This window comes from Ostrea edulis, chromosome 4, assembly GCF_947568905.1.
Source record: "Ostrea edulis chromosome 4, xbOstEdul1.1, whole genome shotgun sequence".
Taxonomy (NCBI): Eukaryota; Metazoa; Mollusca; class Bivalvia; order Ostreida; family Ostreidae; genus Ostrea; species Ostrea edulis.
The window spans coordinates 48,149,855-48,164,269 of record NC_079167.1 but is presented as its reverse complement, the minus strand read 5'-3'; the positions used below and the strand labels follow the sequence as shown (position 1 = coordinate 48,164,269).

At 36.2% G+C, this 14,415-nt stretch overlaps 1 protein-coding gene across 6 annotated transcripts in view; it reads right to left on the bottom strand.

The window, feature by feature from the left end:
* The window catches only part of LOC125668653 (CDK5 and ABL1 enzyme substrate 1-like), a 68,417-nt gene extending 59,200 nt beyond the window's left edge, over positions 1 to 9,217 (bottom strand). For 5 of the 6 annotated variants that reach the window (XR_008802467.1, XR_007367716.2, XR_007367717.2 and 2 more), the window contains exons 1-3: positions 8,787 to 9,173; positions 5,782 to 5,870; positions 958 to 1,054 (exon numbers count right to left, since the gene is read on the bottom strand). Coding sequence is in view for 2 of the 6 variants with exons in the window: in XM_048902979.2 (XP_048758936.1) it covers positions 958 to 1,054; positions 5,782 to 5,870; positions 8,787 to 9,139 (539 nt within the window). In the remaining 4 variants the exon portion in view is untranslated. Of the gene's footprint in view, positions 1 to 957; positions 1,055 to 5,781; positions 5,871 to 8,786 lie in introns of all 6 variants that reach the window. The other variant, XM_048902978.2, reaches the window with a different exon arrangement.
* Between the last annotated feature and the right edge of the window lie 5,198 nt (positions 9,218 to 14,415).

Genomic DNA, 14,415 nt, shown 5'->3' with positions numbered 1-14,415 from the left:
TAAAGTTTCAGACAGAACAAGAGGTACTGTGAGCAATGCTCACTAAGAATACCCCCCGCTTACCCCAATCTCCCAAAGGGTGTTCGTAATAGGTATAAACTACCTCTTTTCTGAGTGTAAAAAACAAATGGCATGACAAACCTTGGGTATTCTCGTTTGTAGGGAGAAATGGATTATCTAGGAACACAGCATCTCCATGCGATGAAAAAAGCCGTTAAAGAATTTAAATGGAAACCATATTGCTACTTCGATGTCCAGTGCACGTGACCTTTGACCTTTTGACCCCAAAATCGATAGGAAACATCTTCATCCCATGGGTAGTCCATATGTATGATATGGTGACTGTAGGTGGAAAGGATAACGCTTTAGAGCCCGGAAACCATATTGCTACTTCAATGTCCAGTGCGCTTGACCTTTGACCTTTTGACCCCAAAATCGATAGGGAACATCTTCATCCCATGGGTAGTCCATATATATGATATGGTGACGGTAGGTGGAAAGGATAATGCTTTAGAGCCTGGAAACCATTGCATCTACAGACGGACGGACGGACAGACAGACAGATGGACAACCCGATTCCAGTATACCCCCCCACAACTTGTTGCGGGGGGTATAATGACAGAATTACAGACAGGACAAAAACATTATGCCCCCCGACCCTGATCTTTGGGGCATAAAAAAGTTAAAACAAAATGTTCCCGAACTTTGTTTGGGGAACATGATAATAAGAAAAAGAGTAAAAACATGTTCCCATACTTTGTATGGGAAACATAATTATACAAATTAAAGGTGTTAATTTTAGTGACGTTGACACATTTGCATCTAATATAAAGCTATAACTTCATGCTTATTTCACAGCAACAACAAATCAATGCATAGGAGGAAATATTCAAGATAAACCAACCAGAGCTAAAACACGGTGCTAAAATACATGACAAACATTTTTTTAAAAACTACCTTTCATTTGAGAGCAATTTTCTAGAATCAGCACTCATTTGCCTTAGATCCTTTCCATGGAAAACCGTACTGCCTTCTTGTTTTGGAAACTTTTCATCTAAAGAGAATTGTCATTAAAGTAATTTCACGGAAACACCAATCAAGACTTGGATGTCCATGGGTATGGAAAGCCAACAAGCTTGAAATTCCATCCCTGTACATGCAACAGTGCACTTCGCGTTTTATGATGTCATAATGAAAAAATGCGTCATGACATACTTGTATCGTGGGAAAAAGTCATAATATTTAATTGTTATTTACTACTGCTGTCAAGTGTCAAGCAGCGTATGTGTAAATCTCCATGACAAAATGATAATAATGCTTCTCAAATGATCATTTATGAATTATTTCATTTGATATTATAAAAGTCCACAATTTTTTTTTATATAGTATGCGCTATGGTTAATTTCCATTAAAATTATGTTGTGACCTTGAAATCGCCTCTAAAGGGCATCGGCATTTGGAATACATGGAGAAAGCCAGTTGTTTGTAAACAACGGTATGGCTCTGGTAAAAGATGATGATTGGTACCGGTTGCTGATATTTAGTGTGAAACAATGAGATGATCACATGTAATCTCTGCGAATCTTGCTAGGGAAAATAGGCTGTTATAATCGATCATTGTTTGTGAATAGTATCCTCAATTTGACAAGGTCATAAGATCAGACAACATGGTATCAATGCAAGGTCTGATCATCAAGAAACTTAAGTACTAAATAAAAAGGTCTTGTCACAGGATATGTATATATGAAATATGAGAGCCCTATCACTCACTATTCACAAGTTAAGAGCAAGTTTATGTTTCAGACAGACTGGGCAAGACAATATTCGCCAGATAATAGTAATAATAGTAGAGAAGAACATGAATCCATACAACTTGGAAACATTTGCATTTGGATATAAACCGGCATCACTTGAAATAGGTCACCGCCTTACCATTAATTTCTTTGAGCATGACATAAGCACTTAAACACACAAAATTTTATTGTTTAAACGGTGATAGCATCGTATTAATCATAATCTAACTGTAAAATAATCTTCCGATATCTGAATCTTCGCGTTTTGGATTGATTGATTGTATGTTGTTTAACATCCCGCTCGAGAATATTTCACTCATATGGAGACGTCATCACTGCTGGTGAAGGGCTGCAAAATTTAGGCCTATGCTCGGTGCTTATGGCCTTTGAGCAGGGAGGGATCTTTATCATGCCACACCTGCTGTGACACGGGACCTCGGTTTTTGCGGTCTCATCCGAAAGACCGCCCCATTTAGTCGCCTCTTGCTAGGGGGTAATGAGGACCTATTCTAACCTGGATCCCCACGGGATCACGTTTTGGAAGACAGATCCGTGAAATAAAAGTTGTAAGAGATAGGTAAAGCAGTGACACCAGCTGGTGTCGCTGAATTCTCACTTTTCAATATGGAGTCCGCTCTGACTCTCCCCCGCACATGTCAAATATAAAAGCAGGGGTAAGAGTCCGAGGAATATTAGATTACCCGGGCCCCTGAATTGAACAAACCTAAATTTGAACTACCTGAAGTTACTGCTGGTTGCGATAGCTCAGTTTTAGAGCATTCGTAACTGGGAGGTCGTGACTTTGAACTCCAATCATGGCATAGCCGCGTCAATCTTAAGACATAAACATAGAAATGATTGCTCATTCACCAAATGCTAAGATGAGTAGGTCCCATGTCATGGAAGGCATTGGCACATTAAAGAACTCTCACTGCTACTGCCATAAGTGCTAAGCATAAGTCTAAATTTGTGATATTTCACCTACAACTGGTGACGTCTCAACATGAGTGAAAAATTATCGACGGGACGTAAAACAAAGAAACAATCAACCAACCTGAAAATACTAGCAAATCAATATGACTAATGGTACCTTCACATTCACGGATTTTTCTTACGCATCCTTACGTATTCCACATATCCGTAAAAGTACACGGATTGTTACGATTTAGACACTTAGAATAGCTATTTAAGAACGTTTTAAGAGTATTTACAGGCCATTTACGGTTTATTACAAGTTCTTGCGATGCATTTACTGCAAATATTTACGATTTCTTCCGAGTGAACACATATAATTTACAACATTTTCCAAGCTTTTTAGGGATTGTTACGAGTATATTACAAAAATTTACAATTTAGCTTAGCTTTTCGGTGTAAATTACGATCTGTTAACGTGTTGATAACGTGCTGTTACGAATAGTTAGGAGTCAGTTACAATTGTTTACATTTTTGACTCAAAAGTGTTCACAATTGGCTTTGTATCATCATTCGACAACTGACATTAATGTGCAACTTCTTTGATGTCTTGATAACAACTGAAAGAAACTGTCAGATTTTGCATCTTTTATACCTTTACTTAATCGTAAAGTTTAAGTATGTACTCGTAAAGTAATCGTGTATATACGTAAGACGCTCGTAATGCCTCTGAACAATCCGTAAAGCGATTGTAACCCAACGTGAATGAAATCATAAATATCACTTAGGCATTCGTAATCATCCGTAAACAACTCGTAAACTATCCGTAACATATCGTAAACTAACCGCAAAGATTTGTAAAAATAAACTTTTTACGAGTTTTTACGGATTCTTACGAGCAGTTTACGTGTTTTTGCGACCAGTGTACGATACTTACGGATTGTTACAAGTTATTTACAGGATATTTACGGAAAATGAAATCTGTGGACAATCGTGAAGTTTTTTTTTACATGTCAAAAATTTTACCCCTACTTTCACAGATCCTTACGAGTGTGTGCGAGTGTTGACGAGTTATTAACGGATACCGACGAGTGATTTACGAATGCTTGCGATTGACTACGAGTCAGAGATCAGTAAGGACTCACAAGAAAAGTCAGTGATTTGAACAAACTTAAATCTGCACGTCTTTCAAGTTTTCTAGCTCAGAGGTTCTTGGGAAATTTTTTTAATGACCTCACTATTTTTGCCTTTACTTGATTATCTACCCTTTGGCCCTTTATTTGAACAAACTTGAATTCCCTTCACCCATGGATGATTTGTACCAAGTTTAATTGAAATGGGATCAGTAGTTCTGGAAAAGATGAAAATATGAAACATTCACGACAAATAACGGACAAATTGTGATCAGAAAAGCTCACCAAAACCTCTATAGATTATGATAAAAACAAGAGGCCCATGGGCCACATCGCTCACCTTGGTCCATATCAGAAGACTTTCCATATATATTGGCATGTAATACCGTAGTCCCTATTATGGCCCCAACCTACCCCTGGAGGCCATGGTTTTTGCAAACTTGAATCTACACTATGTCAGAAAGCTTTCATGTAAATGTGAACTTCTTTGGCCCAATGGTTCTTGAGAAGATTTTTTCCTATATATTTGTATGTAAAACTTTGATCCCCCCTTGTGGCCCCATCCTACCACAGGGGGCCATGATTTGAAGAAACTTAACTCTGCACTATGTTAGCAAGCTTTCGTGTATATATCAGCTTTTCTGGCTCAGTGGTTCTTGAGAAGAAGATTTTTTAAAGATTTTCTCCATATATTTGTATGCAAAACTTTGAACCCCTATTGTGGCCCCATTCGACCCCCAAGGGCCATCATTTTAACAAGCTTGAATTTGCACTATATCAAGAAGTTTTCATGTCAATATCAGCTTTTCAGGCTCAGTGGTTCTTGAGAAGAAGATTTTTAAAGAATGTCCCTATATATTTGTATGTAAAACTTTGATCCCCTATTGTGGCCCGATCCGACCCCCAGGGGCCATGATTTTAACAATTTAGAATCTGCATTATGTCAGAAAGCTTTCATGTAAATATCAGCTTTTCTGGCTCAGTGGTTCTTGAAAAGAAGATTTTTAAAGATTTTCCCTATATATTTGTATGTAAAACTTTGATCCCCTATTGTGGCCCCATCCGACCCCCGGGGACCATAATTTTAACAAACCTGAATCTGCACTATATCAGAAAGCTTTCATATAAATCTCAGCTTTTCTGGCTTAGTGGTTCTTGAGAAGAAGATTTTAAAGATTTTTTTCTATATATTTGTATGTAAAACTTTGATCCCCCTTGTGGCCCCATCCTACCCCCGGGGGCCATGATTTTAACAAACTTGAATCTGCACTATGTCAGAGAGCTTTCATGTAAATATCAGCTTTTCTGGCTCAGTGGTTCTTGAGAAGAAGATTTTTAAAGATTTTTCCTATATATTTGTATGTAAAACTTTGATCCTCTATTGTGGCCCCATCCGACCCCGGGGGCCAGGATTTTAACAATTTAGAATCTGCACTATATCAGGAAGCTTTCATATAAATCTCAGCTTTTCTGGCTCAGTGGTTCTTGAGAAGAAGATTTTTCCTATATATTTGTATGTAAAATTTTGATCCCCTATTGTGGCCCCATCCGACCCCCGGGGGCCATGATTCTAACAATTTAGAATCTGCACTACCTAATAAAGCTTATCTATAAATTTCATCTTTTCTGGCCCAGTGGTTCTTGAGAAGATTTTTTAATGACCCTACTCTATTTTTACCTTTTCTTGATTATCTCCCCTTGGAAGGTGATCTGGCCCTTTATTTTAACAATTTAGAATTCCCTTTACCTAAGGATGCTTTGTGCCAACTTGGGTTGAAATTGGCCCAGTGGTTTTTGAAAAGAAGTCAAAAATGTTAAGTTTATAGACGGACAGACATACGGACAGACGCGGGAATATGGGTGATCAGAAAAGCTTACTTGAGCTTTTAGCTCAGGTGAGATAAAAACTCACCTGAGCCTATACATATTGTGATGACTCTCACCTGGTTTGTCAGGAATGTCTTTCTGAGAGGAGCCCAGTCCTGATTCCCTTTTCCATCTCTCTCGTTCCTCAATAATGCTGACAGCAATACTGTAAGAGGTATATAGAACACACCAATATACAAGACAGTAACAATAAGAAGCCCAATGGGCTACAATGCTCACCTGAGTCATCAGTGAAATTCATATACTTTGAGATTCTTATTCTAGTCTCACACTAAGGCCATGGCTAGATATCTCAATTGTATAATGCAAAGAATGCATCAATAATCATTTCACAATTAGGGGTTCAAAGATATTTCCTGCATATTACAACACTACCTGCTCACTTTCACAGTCACTATATCTTTTTTACACGTTCATATACCTTTTAAAGTAGTAAGTAAATTGAAATCTTCTTTTAAGAAAACAAGAGACTGTTGGACCTTAACAGTCACCTGAGTATGTATATATTTTGGTGTTTAGAAATCATTGTGCAACTTGTGAGCTTTTCATACTTCTCCATTTTTTATACTTTAAACTAGATGATCAATATATTGATAGATGATAGATATAACGGTATAACTATCATCATTCATGCATATTTGATAATTAAGGATTCTTTTACAGGTGAGTAAGTTGCTTGAGGCCCAGTGAGGAGTAAAGATTTTCTAAATATATTGCCTTTTCAAAATATGATTAACCATTAAGCCCCACACTGAGGCCATAAATTTCACATTATAATCATACAATTTGTTTGCTTGATGTCCAGTCTTCGACGTTAACCAGTGGCCCGATGCCCGAGGCCAGTAAAATCGGGATCGGGCTTCTTAAAATATTAAATCCAGGAGTCCAGCAGGCCTGTAAATGTTTTCTTATATGTTCTGTATATATTACAAATAAAGCGCAAGATTGACTCAGACTAAATGTCATGACTTAGTAGTCAAATTTCGCATAGAAAAACGATCAACCATGCTGCCTTTTTTGAAGTATAGGGAGGGGGCTCGTCCGGGAAATTCAAAACCACCCAAGCGTATTTCATAATCACAACCATCCGATAAAAAAAAAACCAAAAAAACTGTCGTACGAGGAGAAAAGAGCGAAAATTCATGCCCCATTGGACCGAGGGTAGGCCTTGGCAAACATTTGATTCTGGAGAAAACAAAATGTTTTGTACGCGGTGTATACGAAACAAAGTTGAACATGAGCTGCTGATGTATCTGCGAGATTAATATGTTGAAAAATAAAATAAGACAATCCTTTTAATGTCAGTTGTTCTCTAACTATGATCATCTTGACCTGTATTTTCCTACAGTAGAACATGCATGTATCTATAGTGTAGAATCAGCAAATGACATGTGGTCAAATTAGAAAAAAAAATTTGGGGCCTGTAAAATATTGTTCGGGCTTGCACAATTATTATACTGGGGGGCCCGAAGGGCCTGTGCTTTACAAAGTTTTTCGTGAAGACTGGATCATGTCCAGCAGTAAAGATTTTCTGTAACACTTTCAATAAAGAATGCATATGACCAATCTAGCCCCATACTGAACCATAGGGTCATGAAATCCACGGTTTTGGTATAGGGCTCAACATTATAATCATGCAGGCATTTTACTTCCTTGACGACCGGAGGTGACATAACAAGCAACCCACAGGCCTTATCAGTTACCTGAGTATTAGTTAAATGTATCACTAGCAAAATCTACACAAATATAATGTGTTGACAGTGCTACCATTTGAGCGAGCACAGCTACATATACACATATTTTGTAATGTTCATGCTTTGACCATTCGACCAGGTTCAATGTAAACAATATCTATTTGCCAAATACTCAGTACATGAATGAAATTAGGCAGCAGAAACAGCCTATTTAGTTTTCTTCCGTGGTGTTCATGAGTTCCAAGATGGTTGGATAACTGACTGTGTTTGGCTGGATATGAGTTGGAGATGCATAGCTGTTAAAACAATAGATATGTCAAGAAATTAGAGCAGTTTCCCCGGGTGACAATTTTGTTACCAGGTTAAATGCAGGGTTACAGGGGTTACGAGGGTTACAGATCTTTCTATCAACACCCATTTATCTTTTAATGCAGGGCTACAGACCTTTCTCACAACACCCACTTATCTTTAAATGCAGGATTACAGACCATTGTTTCAATATGAGAGAAAGGTCTGTAACCCTCATAACCCTGCATTTATAGATAAGTGGGTGTTGATAGAAAGGTCTGTAACTCTCGTAACCCCTGAAACCCTGCATTTAACCTTGTAAGCCTGTTTTCTAGTGTAACTAACCTGGTTACAAAATTGCCACCCGGGGAAACTGCTCTGATTTCTTGCCATATATTAGATCAATAAAAGGCATTTTGGTGCAGTTCCTTTTTCTTTGTTCTTTTTATGCAATACAAGGTACATGTATCTGGTCTGACAAAACTTTATCCAATCTGACAAAACCGTTAACTCTGTCAGACCAAATGTCTGACAGTGATTTCAAAATTTCGACAACTCTGCGGTAAAGGTAAGAACTAAGAAATGCATGTTGAATTGTGATAGGGAGTTAATAGGATGTCTAAGGCGAAAAATTAAAGCAGACAAGAAATTCAATTTAACCCATTTTGATCGCAACAAGCGGCCAAAGTTCAGGCAAGATTTCTCGATCGAATCACTTTGTGTGACACTGGTCTGAGATTCGGAAGAGGCATCAGTCCAAATATCCAGCCTCGACTAATCTCGCTGAGATTAGCGATGGCACCTTCGCCAATTGCTCAACATTTAGAGGGTCTCTCAGACATGATCTTAAAAACGAAGGTCCCATGTCGCAGCGCTCAGTGATGCCATGTTGAAAAACCCTCACTGCTGCCATCCGGAGTGCTTTAACATACTTGCATAGGTTTAAATTTGTGGTACTTAACCAATACCTTGTGACACGAATGAAAATTCTCGAACAACAACTGCACTGACCTGGTCCTGTGACCTCGTACCTCCATCTTAATCCCATCGACCTGCTTAGTGCTTATTTTATAAATTACCTTCCCCGTTTTCCTTTAGAGAGTTTTCGCTGTAACATATTCCCATTCTCGTTTTTCTGGACGGATTTATTTTCTGGCAAACTGATTTCAACCGCTGAAAAAGCGGATACTTTTCGAGTTCCTTTTAAACTTGATTCATTTTCATCATCGCAAAGGTCTTCTGCAAATGATTCATTCACATGATTTTCCACTTCTTCCACAATATTATCTTTCAATCGTTGATGTTTAGGGTTGAATAAAGCGTATTTTGTATCCCTATAGGTGCCATCTAGTGATATATTTGATAAAAAGTTTACAGCGGCTATTCTTCTTCTGGATCTCTTTTTCTGTTGTTTCATGCTCGCTGTCGCCATATCCTCGACTAGAATGATGCTAGAGATATTCCGATGATTAAACCCCTCCGAGAAGTCTCGAAAATATCTCGGTAAATATAGTACGGTCGAAAGCCGAAAGTCCCGGACAGCTACCAAAAAGCGGTAAATCTAGTACGTTTTTTAAATGAGGTTGCTGATCATGCAATCAACCGAAAGTCTGAGTTTTATTATTAAACATAGACAGAACTGAATCAAACTGAGTTGTAGATATTTAAGGTAATTTAAATAAATATTAAAGGGAACGTAGGGTATAAAAAAATATTTTCACATTTCAAATACTAAATATTTAGTAATTAAGTCCACTGGTTATTTCCATTTGATTGTAATCTGTTGTGTAGAAATCGGCTATTAAATATAGCTACACATCATCTGCTGGAGGCTGCCATTTTGCAAGATAAAGTTATCGCTCTTTAAGATATTTCCCACAATCCCATCTGTTTATGGCGTATACCGGGCAATTGCCTCTCAGTGAAAGCATCTGATCATGTCTGACTGCAAAGGATATCAATATGAGCCTGATTATAATGAAGAGGAATTATTAGCAGATTCAAATGAAAACACTAGTGCATTGGGATAAATTGATGAAAACGACACTCTTAATTCTTAAACTTTTAATTTTGTATTCTATATACAGGATTGTTCATTATCTTCACTTCTTCATTCTTCACTTGAACATTCCTTAGCACATATGATGGACAATGACTGGGCAATTCTATCTGTGTATGTTGCACAAAGTTGATTTATTCTTCAATATGGATTGAGAGTGGGATATTTTTGTCACTATTCATGTCTTCATTGAGCTGAAAATATAAAAATGAAATCAAACCATTAATTTATAACTTTAGTAATGAATTTTCATGAAAGTGCATGTACATGTATTTCACACAACAAAGAGTTTATTTTTCATAGTAGTTTTCTCTCTTTCTGATTTATTAGTACATCTGTTTACAAGAGAATCTTACAATGTGAATCTGTATACAGCACAAATCAGTTGATTATCACTACACCCCTGCAGTAATTGCCACGTAAATGTCAAGACTTGAAAGATTAACTGCACAGGGGGAATTAAAATGACCTTGGTTGTAAAACTTTGTTAATCATTTAATAGAGAAGTGCATCAAATTACCTGTTTCCTTAGATGCTGATAGTCCAGGTTGGTCAATAGGTTCTGCATATGAGTTTTCATTGGTTTCCAAAAGAAAATGGATTAGCTGAAAAATAATGACTAATTAATTATATATACTTACTTCATATATACTATACTTCATATATACTATACTTCATTTGTTTACTTGTGATTTTTGAAAGTATTACATGTATCCTGCTTTTCCTCATCTTTTTGAGCTATTTTCTCTTATTTCTTAGGCTTGCTGCCATCAAATATTTTAATTACTGCATCTTCTTTTTAATAGGGTTTGGTGTGTATCCCAATATCTTAACTTAAATAGATATTAATTTAACTTTGAATATTTAAAAAGCAGTGTTTACCCATCCCTTCATATTTAGCCTGTACAAAATGTTCACTGGATAAGGATAGATTAAATTAGAAAATTATTATATAAGTAAAAGTTTGTTGTAAATAAACTCTGGTTATACACATTAAGAATTATTAGTATTTACTGAGTAAAAAGCAAATATAACTGGTACTTACCCTGATATCCTCTTTAAAAGACTCTTTCTCAAAATGCCGTTCAAAAACAAAAGATTCATTTCCATTTATGTATCCAATTATTGCACAATGTTCATAGTTTTGGTGGGAGATCAGGGATGCTAAAAGGTAAATACATGTATTCCTTTTCCTTTGACCACAGTGCAAAATTTCGCTTGAACTCCGACATTTAGATTATAGATACTCTGTAACCCATTTAGTGCTAGGCACAGCAGTTGTAATGAATTCCCACATACACGTCATCAGCCGCCATGATAAGAGATTCTCCCATTCAGCTCAGTTTTCAGTGTAAATGACAGATTAAATCTTGTTATCAGCAGCAATTATTTTTTCTATGCTAGATTTTGTTGTCTGCATGGTACCAGTTTTCACATATCAAAATTTGATTTTTGACCCTACGTTCCCTTTAAGTGCAGTGTCACCCAACATATTCATTATTGTATACATATACGCACGAGGCCGAGCAGAGTGGCACATGACACTGTCTTATCATGGTATACCCACATACCAAATATCAAAGCTAGGCCTATGTGTCATATTATGTTTACACTTTTATCTGTACGCGTAATCTATTCATAGTTGGGGAATCCGCATTCATTTGTATAAATACATTTGGCTTAGCACACATGCGCAGTATTGTGTAACCAATCAAATTATTCAGCAGTATTAAATGTGGAACAGTTATGTCGACTTGTGTGTATTACAAACATCACACAATGTTAAAAAACAAAAAAGTTATGATCCGGACAGCAAAAATGCCCCAAAAATTCTATCAATTGACCTTTACAAAAAAGGTCAAGGACAAAGGTCATCAAAAATGGCACACGACACTCTGTCTTATCGTGGTATATCTACATACCAAACATCAAAGACCTAGACCAAAAATTCTATTATTTGACCTTTACATAAAAGGTCAAGGTCAAATGTAATCAAAATGACACGTGACACACCGTCTTATCATGGCTTACTCACATACCAAATATCAAAGGCCTATGTCAAAAGACAAAAAAGTTGTGGTTCGGACAAACTTTGTATGAGAAGAAGAATTCACACTAAAACAATATGTCCCCTTCTAAGAAGGGGGGGACATAATTATTACTTTGATGCAGGGTATCAATGTACACGCCGTGTAATTTAAAATAGTCCTATGTAATACCGAAAAGAAACGACAAATTTTATCATAATCATCTCATCAGAAAGACGATTACAAATAGAAATATTTATTGGCATAAACACAATTACAATAATTGGCAACGGTCCATTGAACATCAATACATAATGTTTACATAATTTTTAAGTAGTCGAAAGTAATATAAATTTCACAATAATTTTTAAGACTTTATTTATATGTAATATCACCTGAAGTATGGATATTACTACCCCCCCCCCCCATTTTTTAAAAAATAATTTTATTTTGGGTGGCAATAATTTCTCTGAAATGTGTGAATTCCCGGTCTATCTCATCCCTCTTTCGATTCCTGTAATTGTTTCACGCTTTTTGTCGGGTTTAGAGATTGGCCCTCTACCAGTATAATAAAATACACGTGTATTTACCTTAAATTTGAAAATTTTAGGGGGGGGGGGGGCTGTGTAGGGAAAGGCAACCCTAACCACATTGTTGCCTTTATGAATAAAGTATTACTTTAATACTGATATCGTAAATGACAGTCTTTAACAACAAAAATCCTTGCTTAACAATTAAATCAATATTAATCTATCTTATCTTTCAAATTACCCGCCACTAAGAGATCGGCCATTAAAGTTTAATTTATTACGTCACACCGTCCGTTCCGGTTCATTTCATCAGCAGCATTGTAAACATGACAAGTCACGGACAGTTACATGTAAGTTTGGAATCATATAGATTTGAGCCCGTTCTTTCGCAAGAAGAATTTAAGAAAAGAAGACGTCCAGTCCAGTCGCAGACCAGGCAGATCATGAGATGGTACTCGTTTCTTCATACATATGTATGTCTCAAACCTCAACTTGTCATTACGCAAATGATGGATCCACAGTTTACATAGTATTTTCTTTTCAAATAACTTTGTTGGGTCAGGAATTTCGGGGGGGGGGATACTTTTTTTTCCACATCTCCTCTTCGAATTAGTGCATTTAACTGCTTGACAAGAAGGCATCAACCTATTTACAATGTATTCTTAAAATCTACTACATGTACATCTTTGATGATCTTATAGAATCTCATCAAATCCGGAATAGACCGTGTGATGTCAAAATTATTGATTTTTGTGGTCTTGAATACAAAAGAGTTCAATTTTAACGTTTTAAAATTAGTACTGTCAGAGGCTTATCTAGGCCGTGTATCAACAGAACAGTATGACAAATCTTTGTCATATAATTAATCCTAACATATATATCATGTAAAAAAAAATTGGGGTTGCCTTAATTCCCTTTAAGATTTAATGAATACATGTATCGTCGACTGCCCTATTTCGGTGACTGACCAGAATCGGTGACCTTTTGTTTACGTGTGCGCGTTGTCGTTTCCGGGTGTTGATTTCGTACTCAATTTCGCCGTACTAGTGTTTGCAAACATACACAAAACACGTTCTTCATTTTTCTTCTTCCGAAAATGAACCACTAGAAGGAGAGTATGCAAAAAATCAACACGAGCACCCCAAAAATAAGCCTATTTACTTATTACTTTTCCAAGCAAACCTTCAAATTAATATAAAGTAGCCCGGTGTCTCACTGTATCGTGCTTGTTAATAAAACACCAACATTTTGCGTTAAATTTGTAATGTTAAAAAAGTACGTCTTTTCCTAAGAAATTAGTCTTTTCCTCAACCGACACAGTAAAAACAGATTTTTTTCTTTTAAGGTGTGAAAAATACGATGTGCAACTTTGATTTGCATCGTGTTAGTTGAAATTGAAGAGTTCCATTGTATCGTGCTACGTCAGCAAATCAATCTATAGAGCTCAAAAAGTGACATAATTCAATATTTGTTAAAATCTTACAAGACACTTGGTTTTATTCTTACATTTGACCCGTTGTTAAAAAATATATACATACTGCATGGAAAATTTAGCATGTATGATTGATGTCTTGCTTAATATTTATGCTGTGAATGAATAATAATAAATGAATGATTTTTAAGCACAAAGATAGTGTTTTCCTACATTTCTTTACATTCAGACATTGAAATTGCTCAATATGAATAAAAAGAATGATAAATATGTTTGAAATGTCTAACTTGTACCTAAACGATTTATCTTATATGACTTTTTAGTAGAAATAAAGCCAAGTCAAAGTCAAATTTTCATGAAAATATCTATAATCATTTTTACCTTTCTGGCTTTCCATATAGTTAGCCATTGGCGCTAATCACATAATCTAGACAACAAAAATAACCAGACGATATTTTGAAAACCATTCAGAAGGACTGGACTTGGAATTAACAAATTATTACATATATTATTCTAAATGCTTTATTCCTCTATCTTTAGAAAAATTCAAATTCTGCATTATTTGAACTTATTGTACTGAAACTTACCAATAGCATAAACTTTCATTTAAAATATATTGTCGGACTAAACAACGTGATTTCATGTTTCGATTCCAAAATT